Source organism: Labrus bergylta, chromosome 13, assembly GCF_963930695.1.
Source record: "Labrus bergylta chromosome 13, fLabBer1.1, whole genome shotgun sequence".
NCBI lineage: Eukaryota > Metazoa > Chordata > Actinopteri > Labriformes > Labridae > Labrus > Labrus bergylta.
The window spans coordinates 21,383,144-21,403,595 of record NC_089207.1 but is presented as its reverse complement, the minus strand read 5'-3'; the positions used below and the strand labels follow the sequence as shown (position 1 = coordinate 21,403,595).

Here is a 20,452-nt window from a genome sequence, read left to right as displayed (position 1 = left end):
GATGTTTGGTCAGTATTCAGTGTAAAGTAAAGATCAATATGCTCACCTACATACGTGATAAAGTCAGAATCCTGCAGCCACTTAAGGTGAAGGCATCATAAGGTCTCTTATTTTAATTGTGAATCCCTATAAAGTAATGATGTTGGGGAGTGATCCAACAACACAATGCTATCATAAATGCAACTATCAATATTAGGAAGAAGAGCTGTTGAAATTAAAAAATAGTCAATGCGAGAGTAGGACTTATAGGATACTGAGTAACATGAGTATTCCTTCTTTGTTGACTCCTCCATGGATCACAAAGGTTTAGGTCTTTCATGAACTGATTCATTTTCTTTCTACTATGAGTGTGTGAGGTGTCTGCCCCAGATGACCGATCAAGTCTAGGATTCAATGTGCAGTTAAAATCGCCTGCCGTTATTATTTTACCCGGTAGGGATGCAATCAATAAAAACAAATTCTCAAAAAATGAGGGATTGTCCTCATTCGGCCCATAAACATTAACCAGGTTAATTTCTTCCTTCATAAGAGTCCCCTGCACCACCAAATATCTACCTGCCTTGTCTGAAATAGTGTTATTGACTTGAGATGGTCAAAATGAAATGGACTTTAAATTAATTTGTGAATCAACACCAAAATTCCTTTAGAATGAGAAAAGAAACACAAAGCGAGAACCTGACCCGACCATCTGCTCCGCACCTTTAACATTTATTCATTTGTCCTGAATAAAAACAATTGAAGCGTCAAGATGCTTAAGCTTAGTGATAACCTGTTTCAATTTTGTTAATCTAATCAGATGTGAATTTTATTATCCTATCCGAAGACATCTAAACCCCATATTTCAATACTTTGTGAGGCAAGTAAACAAAGTTACATCGTAGATTGAACTGATACCACAGTGTGGAAGCTACCTTACGATCCCAAAAGTTTTAATTTAAGAGATTCGTCTGTCGGATTGTTTTTGTGTGAATGTGGCATTAGAGGCAACGTGTTCTCCGTCTACCCGTGTTTCATGTTTTGTGTATTTCAGGGTCTGAGGGAGGGCTCCATGCTGCTGGTGGAGGGAAACAAAGCCACGCTGCTGGGAACCACCAGGGCCAGACTCTTCACACGGTAACACACACAGACGCACGCACGCACGCACGCACACAGTTAGCTGTCAGGTAACCTGTGTGTGTGTGTTTCAGGGGAAAGGCCTCCGTGGAGTACGACCCAGGAAGTGACCTCAGCTTCCTGCTGACTCACTGACCAATCAGAAGAAAAGAACATCATCATGATTTTACTTCTAACAATATGGATTGGATTATTCTGATTAAAAGTGAATAAATAAAAATAAATCCTCTGAGTGTCTGCAGATACTTTATTTGTTGTTGCTATAGCAGCCGATCCATAATGATGACGCTCCCTAACAGAGATCATTAGTCTCCTGGTTTTGTCCTTTACATCGTGGTTAAAGGTAACGTTACAAGAAGAACAGCTTGCATTCAAACCTGCAGCAGCTGAAGGGAGACTCCACCGCAGTAATGTCCGGATCAGACTGTACCTTTAAATGTAAATGAGCTGTGTCTGACCACGCCCCCTCTCTGGAAGGGCTTGGGTGTCTCAGGCTTTCGCTCCATGTCCTGTTGTTTATGGTGAGAAGGCAGACTCAGAGGGCAGAACAAACACCTAGCTGTGGGAGTGTCACCCACCTGGGGGAGGGGTTACTGCCCTTTGTGATGTCATGAAGGTAAAATTTCCAAACGGCCTGTTCGAGCACACATTTTCTGAAAAGTGGAGCAGGCAAAAGACGGAGAGGATGGACTTTTCTCATCATTGGGGGGTTTGTAGACAGACTAGGGACACATTAGAGAGACATGGAGATGTGGATTTTATATAATATGTGACCTTTAAATGTTTTTATTTCAGATCTGCAGCTAAAAAAAGAAAATGAAGACAAAAGAGAATAAAATGTGAACAGATCATTTTATTTCAACAGTGAATTCATCGTGTTATGAATACGTAAAATCTTACTCTCTGGGTGAAAGAATACATACATCAAAAATATTACAAGCTTCCTCGGACAGAAAGAAAGAAAATGACAAACTGTGATATTAAATATTAAACAGAACTAAAACCCTAAAGCTGACAGGCGGCAGGACTGAGCTCAGATTAAGTTTGAATAACCTGCAGGATGGGTGCCGAGGTGACGCCAAGCCGTCAGTCGGTCAAGTGTGAAATATGAACCGTGTTTGGTGTATAAAGAGTAGAGTGAGATGCTTATTCATCACCTTTAATAATCGAGCAGTCAGAGCTTTCTCACCTCTTAAATTAAAACAATAAAACATGATTAAAGGTAGAGTCAGCAGGTTTCTCCTTCAAAATAAAATACAGCCTTCTCCTAAAGTAAAGCTGCTCCATCGTCCCTTCTGGGCTTCCGTACATGTGTGGTGGTGACTGTTTCTGCAGAGACTCTGTCCTCTGACTGGATTTTACTGTTCTGGTTTGTTCTGGTTGACTCAGGATGTTTCTGGGCAGAGCTGGTGTGTTTCCTCCAGCCAATGACAGCGCAGCAGGTGAGTTTGGGAGTGAATACGATTCAGTGATTGGACGTGATTCAAACCGGTGAATATGACGGACTTGGACGTAGCAGCAAAGAAGAGAAAATATAATCACATTGAGGAGAAACACCAAGCGGATAAAGCTCGTTCTAAAACGAGGGTGAACCTTGTGTTGTCTTTTACCCGTGGACGTGGAGTTGGTCTGCTTCCTGTTGGACAGGCAGGTGACAAACGACGGCGGTTAGATTGTGCTAACATGCTTTAGCTTGCAATGTAGGTACAAGCAGTAAACGTACACACTATGTCCTGCAGGGGGCGGGGCTTCTGGGAGCGATGAGTCCAGGAGGAGAGGTCCAGTTTGAAGGTTTCTGCTGACTCAACCTTTAAGATTTTAAAGTCTTAAACAAACCTAAGAGGGTTTGTGAGTTTCAGACAAACACAACATACTGAAGAGTTGAGGACACTTGAGGATTTAATGGAATAATTAGATATTTTTGTTCTACATTGAAATCAACAAAAACATGAAATGAGAGCGGTGACCCCGTGTGGCAGCGGAGAGTATTACAGGAGCAGTGACTAAGATGACATGTGAGTTTTTTTCTTGTTAACAGGATTAATATATTTTTTTAAATCATCACCAACCTTTCACATGAACGCATGATGCAAACCCAATATGGGTAAATTCAAACCTTTTTTTTAAATTTTACTTTATTCACACTCACTCACTTCATCACTCAGACGTAAAAACAGCGACCAGCGTTCAGACATGTTAGTAAAAATATCATCAAACAATCCTCACGTGAAGGAAGCCTCAGTGCAGGGTGGGAAGTTTAAATCGTGACAGACTGTTTGATAAGCCCCTCCCCTTAGTTACTGTTGCTATGATTGTGCTCTTCCTTTTCTTAAAGGGCACGTGTGCAGTGAATCATTAAGCAGAATCATTTGTTGTAATCATAATAATCTCATCATCCTTTCAAACAGATATTAACTCTGAGTGTGTCGCACCGGCAACCCTCCAAGCTGGCTCGTTTTCGTACCTTTCCGTGTGATTTTCTAAATTGGTTCTAAGTTGTTTAATTGAAAGAATGAAAGCCCTACAACATGCTAAGCTACGGGTCACGTGACGTAGTTTGATAAGTTAACATCAAGCTAGCGCGTCCATCGTTCAGTAAATAGAATTCAACGATGTTCATAGATTCGTTACTAAAACAGCGCCATCTTCTTTTAATATTAATAACACATAAAACATTTAACGGTATGGTTAATTTTATTTGTTTGTATTTGTTATTTTGGTGCGCCTTGGCCGGCTGGCGAGCTCTGTGATTGAATAGTCTGAGAGCTGCAGTGCATTATGGGGCATCTGATGATTTCAGATCATCTACATTCTCAATTTCACGGGGTGCATTTTCAGACACAGCCATGTTTTATTTTTATAAAGCTTGTGTAAATAACTACAGAGCTGAGCCGAAGAGCTCTGATTGGCTGTCAGTGAAAAGGGGAGGAGTTTAGCAAACAGTCAGCTGACAGTCTGGAAGTAAAACTCAAACTTTCTCTGATTTTCACCCCAAACATCATTTTGAATAAAAGAATAAAGTAAAACTTATGAAGAGTTAGACTGTTTTTTATATTTAACATCTTTTTGTAGAAATAAAAATAAAAAGCTGAAACAAACGACTAAACGACTAAAAACAAACAACTTCCCAAAAAACAAACAAACAGAAGTATCAGGGTCAATATATTACTGTAACACTTCTTATCATCAGGGATCCAATCAGCTCACACTTCAGTTACTGCTGATGATTTCACTTTATTCATCTTTTCTTAAAGGCCGTTGTTATCCTCCTCGCTGGTTAGCTTTGCTTAGCTCAGCTAACATAGCTTTGTTTTCACGGTAGATTTGAAGAAGTTACACAAACTTGTGTCTGTTCCTGCCGTCTTTTAGATCTTGGTCTGGTCTTTAGAGGTGAGCTAGCTTGTTGTGGAAGCTAATGGAGTTAGCTTTGATGCTAACCTTTGTTCTGAATGAGACCTCAGACTCAGACCCGCTACAAGTTAAGATTTAAAAATTGTCTTGTGTGTCCTCATAGTCCATATCTTAAAATCCAGTCTGGTCTATCACTAACACTCAGACGTGAGACGACAGGAGCAGACGTTTATGAAGCGATCAAAGAGGATGGGCTGAAATACTTCAGGGATCCAATCAGCAGTTCTGGACTTTTTAAACCATTGTACAGTTTCAGGAATCAGGGTTCGGACAAAAGTGTGCAAATCAAATCTCAGCCTGAACTCAGCAGAGTCTCTCAGGAAAGTAAAACTTCTCATGTTTGGTGTCATGAAGCTACAGAGATCTTTGCCAGGAAGAGAAAGGAGTAACTCGACACTTTGGGAAACATTCCTTCCAAACTTAAGCGTGAGTGCGTTTACGTGGACTGGAGTCACCCGGATTAGATCAGGGTTTTTAAGTATCCTGTTCTTTTGTTTGTGCATGCAAACATCTGACCCCAAAGAAACCAGGGAACCGGGATACGCCCTGATCCTGATTTTGAGAACCCCATTTAGTTACCTGGAGAACTCTGAAAGTAAACAGGATACTGCAGCACGTATACACCTTACCCGGGTTTCTAACCGCTGATGACCTGCACAGGCGCTGCCTCAGCCAAGTGACTTATCAACAAAACAAATGACAACGAGAGTGTCTTACTTCTGGAGCTACGAAGAAACGGAGATTTGTCTTGTGGTAATGAAAGAATGAAGTCGACATGCTGACCTTTTAAAGTCGGTGGTGAACAGGCTGCGGGACGCCGGTGTCATGACACGTACGATGGAGCGAGTCAGGTCACTTTGAAGAAACATTTCTACGTGGTTAAACATCAGAAGAAGGGGCTCTGATTCAGCCACTTTCACATTTTCCAAAATCTTTAATGAGATGTGTTGTCAGCATCCACATTAATCCTCAGAGGTCTCAGCAGATTTCAAACTAGCCGCGGTTTGTGTCATAAAAAATAAACATCAGAGGCACCTGCACAAATAAAACGCAGTCATCATAAAGCAGGATACGAGGATTGATCAGGGAGATGAAGAACCAGGTGGATCAAAACCAGGACAAGACTCAGAACCGGGATACTCAAGTCCGTGTAAACGCACTCAGGGATTCTTCCTCAAGTTGAAATGTGAAATATGAAGCTACAACCAGGAGCTAATTAGCTTAGCTTCTCGTATGGACTAAAATTAAAGGGGAAAGGTCGACAGGAGTTCACGGGTCTACATGTTTTGTTTTTAGTTCTCTGTACAAAAAGTCACTAGTCACATGGAAAGATAGAAAAATGTGCAAACTGGATCAAACCTGTGGATCAGAGAGCGCTCCGGGTGTTTCCAGGTGCATTCGCCCCCTAGTTTCCAGACCTAATGCTAAGCTAGCTAGCTGGATGTGTAGCGTACAGAAACGAGAGAGGAATGGAAGTGTGTACCATAAATGTTGAAATACTCCTTTAACTTGAAGACACTCTGATGATCTCTGAAGGTTTCATGTGTCTCAGTCTGACGTTCTCTTTTGGCACAAACAGAAAAAGAACACTTGTAAAAAAAAAAAAAAACTTGAAACAGTACCTTATCTCCCATCCAACAGTGAATACAGTGAAACTCTCTCAGCGGCCGTGTTCCCCTAAATTGTTCTGTACAAACAGTAGGGGGGCGCCCCTCCTCAGTTTGACCTCTAGGCGTCAGTGTTTCCGTTCTCCTCCGGCTGCAGCTGCTCCTTCTCTGTGCAGTCCTCCTGGGGGGGGCGGACCCTCTTAAAGAAGCCCAGCTGAGGACCAAGAGAAGAAGAAATGAATACACACTGATTTGACACTGCAGCTCAACTCCTAAAACACTTCCTGATATTCTCGTGCTTAACACAAACAGATGAATGTTTCTCTCTTCTCCCAGAGTTTCTCCTCCAGCCTCCTCGTATTTATTCTGCAGTAAGTCAGAGTGAGCTGATGTGAGAACGCAGCAGGATATAATCAGGAGAATTCACCTGGAGCGAGTGGGAGGGGGGTGGTGACGTTTATTCTCTGTGATCGCTGCACGACCATAGACTGTCTGCACGCCACCTCTACCATCTCCGTGCTCTAATGAACCTGCTGCATTATGTTTCCTGTTCTCCAGTATGTTCTTCTCCACTCTTTAGTTCAGATTGAGATTCTGTTCAACTACACGCAGCATTGATAGAAAGACAAATATTCTCATTAGAGCGTCGGATAGACGATTCTGCTGCTTCGTTCTTTTTACGTCTCGTCTTGCCTCAGGAGACCATTTATAACAAGCTGAGATAGTGAACACTCAGCTGGGCGTTGTTTGTTTATGTGTTGTTGTTGTTGTTGTTGTTGTTCTCAGTGTTTGTGTCTCACCTTGTACATGATGAAGATGAGCAGAGCGAGCAGCAGCAGACCGGCTAACACTGCCAGGGCTACGACCCAACCCGGGACCGACTGAGGCGGCTCCGCCACCCACATGACCGACACACTGACCTGAAAACACACACTGCATCAACACACTGACACCTCACACACCTCCAGCTCTGTATGACCTGAACATGAACTCCGTGTGTGTGTGCATGTGTGTGTGTGTGCATGTGTGTGTGTGTGTCTCACCATGGTGCTGTTGGACGACAGCTCTGAGTCCAGGTTCTTATACGGCATCTCGATGACGTTGAAGGACGCAGTCGATTGTACCATATACGAACGATTCTGATTCTCCGTCTGACGGAGAAACAAACAAAAGACTCGTCACGTGTCTGACGTGTGGAGTGACGTCAGATCACGACGTCCGACATGTGAGAGGTGAGATTTGTTTGTGTGTGTTTATCGTTTACCCTGAGGAAGTTGTTGACGGTCAGTCTGGAGTAGATGAACACGATGGCGTTCTTCCCCTTCACCAGTCGACCCACCTGACACCTGAGCCGCAGACAGTCTGCTGTGTTACAGTCCTACACACACGCACAAACACACCCACACACACATACAGACACACACCACACACACACACACACAAACACACAAACACACCCACACACACACACACACACAGACACACACACACAAACACACCCACACACACTGAATCATGATAATTTTATCCAGAGTACTGTCTTTAGTCGGGTTACTTTGGTGCCAAAGTATTTTACGGTGTTTATCTGAGTGTGTGTGTGTTAGTCTGTGTGTGTATGTGTGTGTACCAGTGTCTGCAGGTCGTTCTGTGAGTCTCTTGTTGACTCCACTTCTCTCCTGCGGACTTGGTGTCTGTTTCGTCCCTCTGTCTCTGTCTCTCTGGGAGGTATCCCACCGCTGATGTTCTTCGCTGAGGATAGCGGGCTCTGTCGCGCACACACACACACACACACACACACACACACACACACACACACACACACACACACACACACACACACACACACACACACACACACACACACACACACACACACACACACACACACACACACACACACACACACACACACACACACACACACACACACACACACACACACACACACACACACACACACACACACACACAGGTTAGATATCACAGAGAACAGAGAGACAGAGATAATTTGTGTGTGTGTGTGTGTGTCCTGTTCTCTCACCGACAGGTTGAGCGGGTTGAGCTCGATGTCCGTGGTGCAGTTAATCGGCCCCTCGGTCTCGAAAGATACAACGTAGAGCAGAGAGTCGTTCTTGTAATGATACGGCAACTCGACCTCCAGAGACGCCTTACTGAACGTACTCGGCCCGCTGTTCAGGAGCTGAAAACATCCAGTGGTGATGATTGGTTCACATAAACAAAGTGCTCAAACACTCTCACAGAGTGAACGTTTCTCATACAGCTGTGGCTAACTTATCTTGTATTAAAGCAACCATCTGCAACGCCTCCTCCTTCAGTCGTTTCAAAGTCGATCTAATAGAACAATAACCTCCAACAGGGAGAGCGCCCCGCTCGCCTGTTTTCAGCACTATGTAACTTTGGCAGCGGGTCGAGGTCATCTGGAGAGAAGTGCGTACGTCTTTACGGCGTTAGTTCACACAGCAGCCTTCAGCTAAAAAGCAGCCAGTTAGCCCGTCTCTGTACTGTTTGATAACGCCTGGCTCACACTGCGACGTGTTATGTGCTATGTGTAGTCCAATGGAATGACAACATCCACAAAAGAGAGGAGAACAACAGACTAACGAACAGAAAACATAATGCAGCCGTAGTGGTGCAGACACTTTATGCATTGTGCAGCAGTCACTGTATATAAACGTCCCTCGGGTCCCATTGGGTGAGGTGAATCCTCCGGAGTATATGCTGCTGTGTTCTCACATCAGCTCAGTCGGACTTTCTGCGGATAAAATACTAGGGTTCCAGCAGCAGTGTTTCCCCTACCATTATGTTAGGGGGAGTTTCGCCCCGATGTGCGCACGCACACACGCAATTTGTCTGTTTGCATTCAAATATACCCTAGTCCCTCGGGATAGCCTAATCTCCGGAGTTTTTCAGGAGAGAGCGAGCGACAAACCGGACTAGAGGACGTTAAGATGTTGGAGAAAGCTTGAAGAAACAGGAAGCTGCAGGTCCGACGCTCAGCTGGTGATGATGCTCTGATGTTCACCATGAGAGGAAACATTCAGCTTCATGTGGGAACAGCTACAGAGTTACCCATTGCTATGGAAATAGCTCTAAGTGTAACAGACTCTGTTTATCAGGAGAAGCGAGTCACGCTTATGTCTCCAGATCAATATTTAGTGTCACAGTGATAATAGCCAGATGATTTAAAGAGAACGGGGGGGACGTGTATCACCGTGTGTGTGTGTTTGTGTGTGTGTACCTCGTAGACGTGGACTATCTGAGGTCCCTGGTCGTCTACGCTCACAGCAGGATGTCTGGGTTTCCAGTTGGCGATGGGAAGAAGAATCTGACTGGGAGACGACGTCCTGCACACATACACACGCACAAGACATTCAGAAACACAGGATGTAAACTTCAGAGTGCGTATGTCTGCATTGTGTGTGTGTGTGTGCGTGTGTGTGTGTGTGTGTGTGAGTGCCTGTGTGTGTGTGTGTGTGTGTGTGTGTGTGAGTGCCTGTGTGTGTGTGTGTGTTACCCTCTGATGGAGACTTTAGCCAGGACCGCCAGTTTGGTGACGCTGGACACTCGAGGACTCGTGTTGTCGAACTGGTTCGAGCTGAAACACAAACAGTGGATTAAAGTTCAGAACGTTTCATCTCTGTCTCCTTTACTTTGAACTTTCTAATATTTTAACCGTAACTTATTTTTAAGCTCTGATGTATATTTCCCATCTCTGACGGTTGTGTTCTCTCAACTCTTTATATTTAAACTGTTGATCTGTACTCCATCGTCTCGCTCTGAAATTTCAACTGGAGCGTTTAGTCGACGTGGAATATTCAAAAAGCAGGATAAAGGATCCTTTGAGGACTGTGTGAACGCTTCTCAATCACTGAATGATGTCATATCTGTCATATCACACACACACACACGCACACACACACACACACACACACGACAGAGCTCACCTGACCATCTTAAGGTCAAACTTCACAGATGTCTCCTCCTCTGATACCAGATGTACGCTGAAACTCAGCGCTGTCTTAATCTGACCGGAAGGAAGGAACACAGCAGAGGGCCAATCAGAGAGCAGTAAAACAGCATAGGACCAATAGGAGGGCAGGGGGACAGCAGAGGACCAATCAGAGAGAAGGAACACAGCAGAAGACCAATCAGAGAGGGGTAAAACAGAAGAGGACCAATCAGAGAGCAGGGGGACAGCAGAGGACCAGCACGCAGTACGAGACGAGTTGATTTACTGACCACAGTTCCTGCCTTCATGGGGTTTCCCAGGTCACACACCACAATCTTGGTCTGGTTCTCCTTCTTGTAGGTGCAGGAGACTCTGCTGTGAGTCTGAAATAAGAAACGACATTTCAAACCATAAAATAACGATCAGAGTGGGAGCACACTCGGTCAGAGGGAGTCGGCTGTACAACTGAATCCCGGGAGCTGATCTCTTTTTGTTCTGGTAAAAATAAAAACATAAAAATAAAGATTCTTAAATGTCCTTGTGGGTTAAAATGATTTGAGAGTCATCGCTGATTCCACAGAACAGACGTTCCTCTTTCTGAGCAGCTGAAATGTCTTCACTTCCTCTTTTCAGAGAAAAAAACATTTCACCTCGACAATATTTATAAATAACACAGATGTGTGTGTGTGTGTGTGTGTGTGTGTGTGTGTGTGTGTGTGTGTGTGTGTGTGTGTGTGTGTGTGTGTGTGTGTGTGTTCAGGACAGGTGAGGTTACATCGCTGGGGACGACCCTGGTGAAGTCAGCCAGCTGCGGCGGGTAGATGTGCAACTCTGCCTCGTACGCTCCCTCTCCTTTATTCTCAGCGACCACCTCCAGAGTCAGAGCGTTATCATCTCCGATGTAGATCTGCTCGCGGTCACTGCAGGGAAAAAAAAACAACAACAAACATCAACAGAAAATAAATAAAGTAATCCCGTTTCTGACGGGAAAATAGAGTTCAAAGTCCTGTTTGATTCCTACGTTTACGTTTGATCCGGTTGAATTGAGAAAAACTTGTCAATTCAGTTTTTATCCATTTTCAATCTGATTTGTATATTTTAAGATTTATTTTTGGGAGAGAGAGAGAGAAAGAGATTGCGAGAGACCAAGACAGAGAGAGAGTGCAGGGAAGGGCTTTCAACCCTACATAGAGGACTACAGCCTCTGTACATGGGGTGCATGCTCTAACCACTAGGCCACCGGGGCTCCAATCTTATTTTGTTTGATCAGCTACTTCATTTATCTTCCAGTTATTTGGAATCCTGGCCCTGTTTTGGTTTTTCTTTCTTCCTTTTACGCCTCTGAGGGTTGAGTTCCAGCAGAGAAAAAAGATTTTCATTTGCAGTTCTACCTGAAAAGTGTCCTCAGGTAAGTTGAAGACGATAAACACCTGATTGATTGAGTGTCTCACCTCTTCACGGACAGCTTCAGGTCGGGTTTACAGATGTTGTCGTCGCCACAGTCCAACAGGATGTGAGCCTGAGGAGCAAACGGAGCAGGCGGAGACATTGAGGGCAAAGAGTTGACAAAAAAACTTAAATAACATAAAGGGCAAAGAATCAAACAGAGCAGGAAGAATTAAAGAAAATACGACTCAGTCACAGAGTTTACACCCGAAGGTCAAGTATCATCGGATGCGTTACCTGCTTGGTGACGTTGGACGGTGTCGACATGTGGAGGATGGGCAGCAGGCCAGTCGGATCTGCAGCCATCTGATAGTTCAGAGTGTAATCCATCGCCACAGAGATGGGTGTGATCTTATCCCTAACATCTTGGCCCTCCTGACAACAAAAACAACCAGTGTAAATAAGTCTCAGAGCTCAAAACATGTGTGTGAAGTGTCCTGTTCTAAATCCACTCTGATCCTGTATTTGATCATGTCTATAAAACCCTCTATTTCAGCCCTGCTCAGAACAGGCTGTTTCTGTGTCTGTACCTTTAAATGTAAATAAGCTGTATCTGACCACGCCCCCTCTCTGGAAAGGCTTGGGTGTCTCAATGCTGAATGTTCTTTAATTCAAAGTCTGCAGACAAATGTTAGAAGCTCAGTGGTGACTGTGAAAACAAGATTAGCCCTCTCCTTTGTGTGTGTGTCTGTCTGTAATGTTTCCTGTATTTCTCTGTGAGAGGTTTTCATTGGCAGGTGTTGAATTTCTTCTTCTGTGGTGGGTAAACGGTGTCTCACCCCCAGGTAGACGAACTGCTCCTCGCAGGTGGGGCCTTTCCCGTTGTTGACCACCATGTTCTTGGAGTAATGAAAGGCTTGATCGTGCAGGAAGAGGACGCGTTTGGTCGACTCCTTCTGCTTCAGACGATCCAGCTCCAGGTCCACACGGAAATCTGCAGGACCAGCGACCAATCAGAGGCCAGATCTGACAGCTGCACCACCACATACTCAGATACATAAATATACTGTGTGTGTCTTTAATGCTGCAGGGTTTGTTTGACTCACTGAGAGTGGGTGGAGCGCTGATGCCGCTGGCCTTCAGACAGTACTTTACCTTGAAACTACACAGGCACAGGCACAGGCGCACACACACACACACACACACACACACACACACACACACACACACACACACACACACACACACACACACACACACACACACACACACACACACACACACACACACACAGTCAGCAGCAGTGCTTCAAAGTACTGAACACAGACTCATTGTTCATCAGAATAACGTCAGAGTGAAAAGATCCTGATAAGGTTTAAGACTCACCAGGACACCGGCGTATTTGTTCCAGAGATGTTGCACGACTTCTCCTCAGGGTTAATGATCTGAGGCGTCATGTCCAATGTGGCGTTCACACTGATCACAGGACGAGCTCTGACACACACAGACACACAGACTCAATCTTCACAACTCAATTTCAGAGCACTTCTATTTTTGGGATCTTTGTGCCTTTGTTGGAGAGACAGGACAGAGGATAGATCCAGACTCAGGGAGATAGACAGAGCGGGGAAAGGAGCCACAAATCGGATTCAAACCCGGGCCGTCCGCTGTGAGGACCACAGCCTCTGCACATGGGGAGCACAAACCAACCACTGACCCACCGGCGCTCCTTGGAATCTTTTTTTAAAGGATGTAAATTAACTACAACTATGACTCAGTCTGCAGCTCAGCAGCTCAGGACTGATTTAAGGAGGTTCCTGGCTTGGTTGATAAAGTTTTGAGATGTGAGTTTTGACTGAAATAATGTTGAATTATGTTTTTTGTTTTCAGTGGGGTCATGACCCCACATTCAGGACATAATTATCTTCAGGAATAAAGAGGGATCCATTTAATTGGATTTAATCGGCACTCAAGGGGTTAAGAAATGTCCTAACAGCAGCTATAAAACAGAAGCTCTTTGATATCAGAGGTGGCCTAGCTCATTACGGTCCTCATGCACCGCAGGGGGGTACGCACGCCCACACACACAGACAGACACACACACACAGAGAGAGTATGTTACCTGTATAAAACAGCTTTGTCGGCTCCAAACACCCCGACTATTAAATCTGAAAGACAAAAAAACACTCAGCACACCTCTTCCCTGCTGTGTGTGTACGCGCGCGCGTGTGTTTTTGTGTGTTTGTGTACCTGGGTATCCGTTTTTGTCTATGTCAGTGTTTCCTGTCATGGAGTATCCGAAGCTTGAAGGCATGTAGCTGGACGCCCATTTACCCTTCAGGACCTGAAAAATACACACAAACATTTAAAACAAACAGTGTGTGTGTGTTTGTGCGACTGCTAATAAAGGCAGCAGCAGCATGATCGATTTATCTACACCTCTAAGACAAGAAACAGATACGATGGAAGGCTCTTACTGATGCAGTCGCGCTGAATCTCGCTAAAGATATGGCGCAAGTATATACAGCGAAAACGCCTGCATGGGTTTATCCACATGCCTCAAACTATCGGCCGCCTCATCAGTAACCCTGACCCCCCTCTTTGTCGATTACAATAAAGGTACTCTGATTCTGTGTTTCATTCATGCTTCATGTTGGACATGTTTGTGGTGTTTACCTGTGAAGGTGTGGCGTTGGGCCCCTGAGGGCGGCCGTTATGGATGTAGATGCGACCATACCGATCTGGACCCCCGTACGGAGCAGAGATCGCCACGTCTGGAGAGAGAGAGAGAGAGAGAGAGAGAGAGATCAGAGATGAAACACGAGGGCTGTGTGTGTGTGTGTGTGTGTGTGTTCGTGTGTGTGTGTGTGTGTGTGTGCGTGCGTGTCTCACCATTGAATCCGTCCATGTCCAGGTCTCCCAGTGTGGTGATGGCAGAGCCATATCGGGCGTAAACCTCTGACCCGATGAGCTGCTGAGGAGGGTGGAAGGAAAACCCACCACGACCCAGGTACACAGACACCTGAAGAAAACACACACACACACACGGACACACCAATGCATCCTGTCAGTTGTTGAAAACAAAGGAAACGCTTCAGTAAACATTGTAGAGCGCTGTCTCCCCCCGCCCCCTCCTCTCTAGAGTCGATGCTCACACAGGTTGCCATGTGGTGGACACTGAAGCTTCAGTGTTTATCCAGCTCTGCATCGGTCTGTAAACCTTTCTGTGTTCTAACCTCTCTCCATTTTTCAAAAGCATTTCTAATATTGATCCTAGTTTGAGCACGTTTCTGCTCATGGAGCTTATTAGAAACATGCAGAGGCTTTTTAGGTCGGGTACAATCACTTCTATCTGAACCAGTTCTCTTGCCCGCTTCCATCACTACAACACCTGTTGGTTTGACCTGATAACTGCTCTCATATTTGGCAAACCAAGGGGCGTCCAAAACGGCCGTGTAGGGGTGCCTTAAAACCGCCTACCTTCTCTGGTCCAAACAAATCCAGAGCATTCAGGACCAGAATCTAAAGTTAGAAGGAGGACATACTGGCTGCTGCATTGTTGTCAGAGAAGCCAGCACTTCAACATAGCATGTTTCCTTAATGTCTGATCATATAGTAACGTACCTTTATCATTTCACTCTCTACACATCTCACTGATTGGACCTTTAAGTGCAATTTGTTTTTTGTGCTTTTGATCGTTAACTTTGAACTTACATCTCTCTTTTTTATAGAAGCTTTTTTTTCAGCATCCAGAGAGTTTATGAAGAAGGAAATATTTCTGTTGAAATATCAGCAGGAGGAAAAATGAAATGTGCAAACTAAGAGTGGAACAGTTTGTTCACTTCTGAGGAAGTTCAAATGTTAAATTTTATCTGCGTCTCTGTTTCCTCTTGATGGAGCGACATGACAGACACACACACGTGTCTGTGAGAGATATGGGTCTGTGTGTTTTCTATCCATTATCTCCTCTCTGCTCTCATGCGACGTGACATCCAACGCTCGCATTCTATCACCCAGAACTTCCACCAGATACGTGTGCATTGAGTGTCTGCTCCGGTCCGGTCGAGCTCAGTGCTCCCTAGTCTGTCAACACCCGCAGGCTGCGTGCTCAGAGCGCAGCATGGCAAGCACCGCTGGACAGCTGGAGTGCAGAGACAAAGAAGTTCCCGTGGTAATAACTGAATCACGCGAGATCATAAAGAACAAACACACGAGGTCGTTGTTCTGAACCGTCTAAACGGAGTGTTTTATTCTGAAAATAAACAGGATGTTGTAATGTTTCGGTGTCTGACTTCCTGTCCTGCTCGATCTGCTCTGTGGTAAATTGATCGGACCGAACACACATCTGGTGGAATTTAGGCTTTAGGACACAGTGTTAGAGTCTGTTCCTGGCTGAGCATATTCAGCATTATATCAGTTATAATGTCCTCTGAGGGAAGGAATCTCAACATGAAATATTGACGTGTGTGTGTGTGTGTGTGTGTGTGTGTTTCATACCTGTCCCACCTCCCTCAGTTTCCCATCAGGGCCTCTGTCCATGAAGAGAGGAGCGCCAACCAGCAGATCCACCAAACTGAGACAAACACAGGAAACAGAGTCGTTAAAATCAGCTGTCAATGAATGTTTAATCATAAAGAGAGATAGGAGAAAGACAGGAAGTCAGCGAGTCTGTCAGCAGAGACGCTTCATACACGTTACTATCGTTCAGTAAAAACATTTCAGGGTTTCAAACACGCGCCTCGTTTGTTCCCTCTATCATAAACAACTTGTGATCTGTTTGTTTTGACGTGTTTACATCAGCTGTTGTTCTTCTTCTGCTGTTTTTAATTTGGTGGCTGAGACACATCACTGACTCCAGATGTTTCCAAACTGCAGCTGGTGGAAAAATGTGTCCAACGTTAAAGAGATTATTTATAGTGTAACAGCAACAGTCTGTGTGAAAACATGGACGACATGACGGCTCCCACAAAGTGAGGCCAAAACAGTAAGTGCTCCCCCTGCTGGCTGGCAGCAGTAAAGGTCATAAGCCCCGCCTCCTCCATGTAAACAGATGGGGCATAAGTCAAAGTGTAAAATGAAATACACGTCACATACGGTTTGTTTTTCTGTCTTTATAGTTACTTTTTATCACGCTGATTTATGTTTCTGATTGATAACTCCATGATTGACAGCTGTGTTGACCAATGAGGCTCCTGCATGCTAATTTTAGCACTCTTTAGTTAGCTCGTAGCTTCCTTTAAGTTTCAGTACTCAGTATCACAGAAGTAATCGAAACTTTTCACAACCTTAGGAACAGCTGAAGAGCGGACAGAGACTCACCCGTCATTATTAACATCTGTAGCAGCAACTGAGTGTCCGAAGTACGCCGCCATCTGCAGGAGGAGAGGGGGAGTTATTTAAATAAGTAGGTCTACACAGACCGCCTGTCTGAGGGATTTAAAAGGTAAAATATGAAACAGATTATCGTTAAAATCAACACTCAGTCCAATATAAACATTTCAGGAAATATTATTCTAAGGGCTTGAGAAATCTTGAGAATTTTTTTAAAGCCACATGTGCTGTCAGGTTGAATCAAGAAGTAAAGGATTCAATATCTGTGAATCTGAACAGCAGGAAGAGGAACAGGAGGAGGAGGAGAGAGGAGGAGGCTGAGGAGGACGAGGAGGAGGAGGAGGAAGAGGAGAAAGAGGAGGAGGAGGGCAAACAGGAAGCAGATGAAAGGGAGTTAAGTGCGTTCAGAGGGCGAGTTATGAGGATGGACCGGAGGTGAGTTAGACCTCTGTCATTATCTCTGATGATGGATCCTTTCTCCCTCTCTCTCTCCAGCTATAAAATGACTTAAGTGTCTTCGGTTTGATCACTTAAAAACACGAGTCACAGAGGCTGCTCCTGTTTGATATATAGGTAGCCGAGGTTAAAGGGTCACATATTCTATAAAATCCACTCTGATATGTGTCTCTTGTCCATCTACAAACCCCTCCTCTCCGCCTTTTGCCTGCTCCACTTTTCAGAAAATGTGTGCTCAATCAGGCCGTTTGGAGATTTTTACCTTAATGACATCACAAAGCGAGAAAGCCCAAGTCACCCAAGCCCTTCCAGAGAGGGGGCGTTTACATATTTAAAGGTACAGACACAGAAACAGCCTGATCTGAGCAGGGCTGAAATAGAGGGGTTTATAGACATGATCAAATACAGGATCAGAGTGGATATAGAACAAGAAACTTCACAGACATGTTTTGAGGAGCTCTGAAATGTATTTACACTGGATGAAGAGGAGCAGGATATGTGACCTTTCAAGTTCTGTCTGGTCTTTAGTGAACAGGGTTCGTTTTATGAATCTCACCTGTGTTCCCGTGAAGTTCACCATAGACTCCATGTTAAGGTTGTTAAAGATGTTCACCTGAAACATCAAACGAACACAGAACATCAGCCACTGATGACTATAAACTAAATCACAAAAAAAACGATGCTGAGATGTGTGTGTGCAAAGTTTCTCTTACATAACCGAGTGCCTTGTCTCCACGAGGGACTCCGGTCACATAATCTGAGGATGAGAGAGACGAACCATGTAAGTATTAAAGAACACCTTCCACTGCTGTTTATCTTCATAACTTATTCATCCATTAAACGTTTTATAAATTAATAAAGCAAATCTTTGGTTTATGATGTTCCAGAAATGTAAGGAAAATGTTCAGTGCTGTCATCAGATGTTTAAAGGAGCAGTATGTAACTCTAACACCTAGTGTTTAAAATGGGTACTGCAGTACAAATTCTAAACATTGTAGGGAGCTGTCTCCCCCCCATTCTGAACTTTCCTCACCTTCTTTCCCATCATCGTTGAAGTCTCCAACAGTCACAGAATATCCTGAAAATCATGGAGATGAGGACTTGGTCAGTAAAACAACAAACAACTCTTTGAGTCTCCTGATGCGTGAAAACGGTTCAGCAGCATGTGTTGAAGGTTTGTGTTTCACGACACACCTGCTGACGTGTGAGGTCAGCCATGTTTAAACTGTAAATGTTTATCAGTCACACTTTATTTAACTCAGTGTATCGTCGTCTTTATGTGACAGCAGCTGATCTGTTTCTGTTAATTCTGATTTCATCCAAAGAGGAAAATAAACTCATTAAAATCAGGAGAACACATGCTGAATGTGTGTGTGTGTGTGTGTGTGTGTGTGTGCGTGTGTGTGTATGTGTGTGAGTGTGTGTATGTATGTGTGTACCTAGATAACTGTCGTCATACTGGGCGCTGGCGGACTTTGTAGAGAGGGTGTTTCCGTACGGGATGACATATTTTTTGTCAAAGCGCTTAAAAATCTCAGCGACGTCATCGGAAATCAGCTGACCTGAAGAGAGAAAGAGAACATTAGAGAAATTTAAAGATGAGATTAAATACAGACAACCTTCAGCGTGAACTTTAGGGACCGTAAGAAAACAAAAGAGAACTACTGAGAACATTACAAGAACTACTGACATTACAAGAAAATAAAACAAAAATAAAAAAGAGAAGAGAAGAGGAAAGGAAAGGTTAAAAAAAAAAAAAAAAGCATTTAAAGAAAAGAGGACAAACAAGACAGGAAGAAGGAGAGAAAAGATAAAAGGAGGAAACAGGGTTAACTACTAACACGACAGAAAAGAGGAGGACACGAGAGGAGAGATGAGGATATGAGAGGAGAGAGGAGGACATGAGAGGAGAGAGGAGGACATGAGAGGAGAGAGGAGGATATGAGAGGAGAGAGGAGGAGAGAGGAGGACACAAGAACGTGAGGGAAGAAAGGAGTGTCAGATTTCACGTGAGTTTTTTTTACAGGCTGGTTCAGAAAAATGCTAAGTCTGTAATTATAGAGCAAAAAAAAAACTGCCACAGCCTTAACAAGAAACTAATCACAAACAGACAGGGTGTGTGTGTTTTTATGTGTGTGTGTGTGCACGTGTGTGTGTGTGTTGACTCAACAGGAAACAATAAATAGGCTAACACACCCCAGGAAAAGAGAGAGAGAGAGAGACAGGGAGAGAGGAAATGTGTGTATGTGTCTGAGTCAGCAATCAGGATAAACTCTGTGTCACACCCTCAGACACAGACAGACAGACAGACAGACAGACAGACAGACAGACAGACAGACAGACAGACAGACACACACACACACACACACACACACACACACACACACACACACACACACACACACACACACACACACACACACACACACACACACACACACACACACACACACACACACACACACACACACACACACACACACACACACCCTGTCTGAAGAGATTCAGTTCAGCGACTGAATTAGCTGCTCCCACCTGTCACTCAAAGAGGCCACGCCCCCTAATTCTACATCACTGTAAGCCTTAATATAACGTAAACAGGTGAGTGTAATGACAAGAGAAGTGAGCCACAGAGACCCAAACTGCTTTGGTACCAGACTGTAAACATGTTTGTCCTCAACTCATCATAATCATCAAACCCACAATGACACAACACGGCGTGCTCATGCTGATCCAGCAGCGTCCACAACCACCGAAAACACAAAACACAGCGGAGCCGCCGGACAAGCGTCATCAGAGATCTGAGGCTGTGCACTGTCAGTGTGTTTTATAAAGGATAAAGTTTCGACTGAAACTTTCAGACTGAGCTGAGAGTTTGTCCTGAGTTAGCTTAGCTTAGCATAAAGACTGGAAGCAGGGGCAAACAGTTAGCCTGGCTCAGTCGGAGGGGCTTGTGCAGAGATGACATCAGCTGTTTTGGGGATAACTGTAGATTTGGATCGACGTGAGTGTTTGTTATATACCTGTCAGTTTGTTTCTTTTTCATTATCTCATTAGCAGCTGCTTCTCAGAAAGAAAGAAAACTACTAACTGTTGTTTTACAGTCTTAAAACATGTATTCAGAAAATACCAGGATGTGAACTTTCATGAAGCTATCATGCTTTTATGGTCATTTCTG

At 44.3% G+C, this 20,452-nt stretch overlaps 2 protein-coding genes across 3 annotated transcripts in view; one reads left to right on the top strand and one right to left on the bottom strand.

Moving 5' to 3' along the window:
* The window catches only part of si:dkey-69o16.5 (Alpha-aspartyl dipeptidase-like), a gene marked incomplete in the record, with an annotated part of 3,474 nt that extends 2,132 nt beyond the window's left edge, over window positions 1-1,342 (top strand). For both annotated transcript variants that reach the window (XM_065962486.1, XM_065962485.1), the window contains 2 exon segments: window positions 1,031-1,113; window positions 1,188-1,342. In XM_065962486.1, coding sequence (XP_065818558.1) covers window positions 1,031-1,113; window positions 1,188-1,248 — 144 coding nt within the window.
* Window positions 1,343-1,946: 604 nt separating this feature from the next.
* Window positions 1,947-20,452, bottom strand: part of itgav (integrin, alpha V) — a 29,560-nt gene continuing 11,054 nt past the window's right edge. Inside the window, exons 7-32 of the mRNA XM_065962484.1 lie at window positions 18,714-18,836; window positions 18,308-18,352; window positions 17,988-18,031; window positions 17,831-17,887; window positions 16,807-16,859; window positions 15,985-16,060; window positions 14,380-14,509; window positions 14,164-14,261; window positions 13,738-13,831; window positions 13,610-13,655; window positions 12,874-12,981; window positions 12,594-12,649; window positions 12,327-12,481; window positions 11,785-11,922; window positions 11,553-11,620; window positions 10,877-11,021; window positions 10,392-10,484; window positions 10,097-10,176; window positions 9,667-9,747; window positions 9,391-9,496; window positions 8,173-8,331; window positions 7,759-7,896; window positions 7,396-7,509; window positions 7,175-7,282; window positions 6,932-7,051; window positions 1,947-6,345 (exon numbers count right to left, since the gene is read on the bottom strand). Coding sequence (XP_065818556.1) covers window positions 6,253-6,345; window positions 6,932-7,051; window positions 7,175-7,282; window positions 7,396-7,509; window positions 7,759-7,896; window positions 8,173-8,331; window positions 9,391-9,496; window positions 9,667-9,747; window positions 10,097-10,176; window positions 10,392-10,484; window positions 10,877-11,021; window positions 11,553-11,620; window positions 11,785-11,922; window positions 12,327-12,481; window positions 12,594-12,649; window positions 12,874-12,981; window positions 13,610-13,655; window positions 13,738-13,831; window positions 14,164-14,261; window positions 14,380-14,509; window positions 15,985-16,060; window positions 16,807-16,859; window positions 17,831-17,887; window positions 17,988-18,031; window positions 18,308-18,352; window positions 18,714-18,836 — 2,528 coding nt within the window. The 3' untranslated portion in view covers window positions 1,947-6,252. The remainder of the gene's footprint in view (window positions 6,346-6,931; window positions 7,052-7,174; window positions 7,283-7,395; window positions 7,510-7,758; window positions 7,897-8,172; window positions 8,332-9,390; window positions 9,497-9,666; window positions 9,748-10,096; window positions 10,177-10,391; window positions 10,485-10,876; window positions 11,022-11,552; window positions 11,621-11,784; window positions 11,923-12,326; window positions 12,482-12,593; window positions 12,650-12,873; window positions 12,982-13,609; window positions 13,656-13,737; window positions 13,832-14,163; window positions 14,262-14,379; window positions 14,510-15,984; window positions 16,061-16,806; window positions 16,860-17,830; window positions 17,888-17,987; window positions 18,032-18,307; window positions 18,353-18,713; window positions 18,837-20,452) is intronic.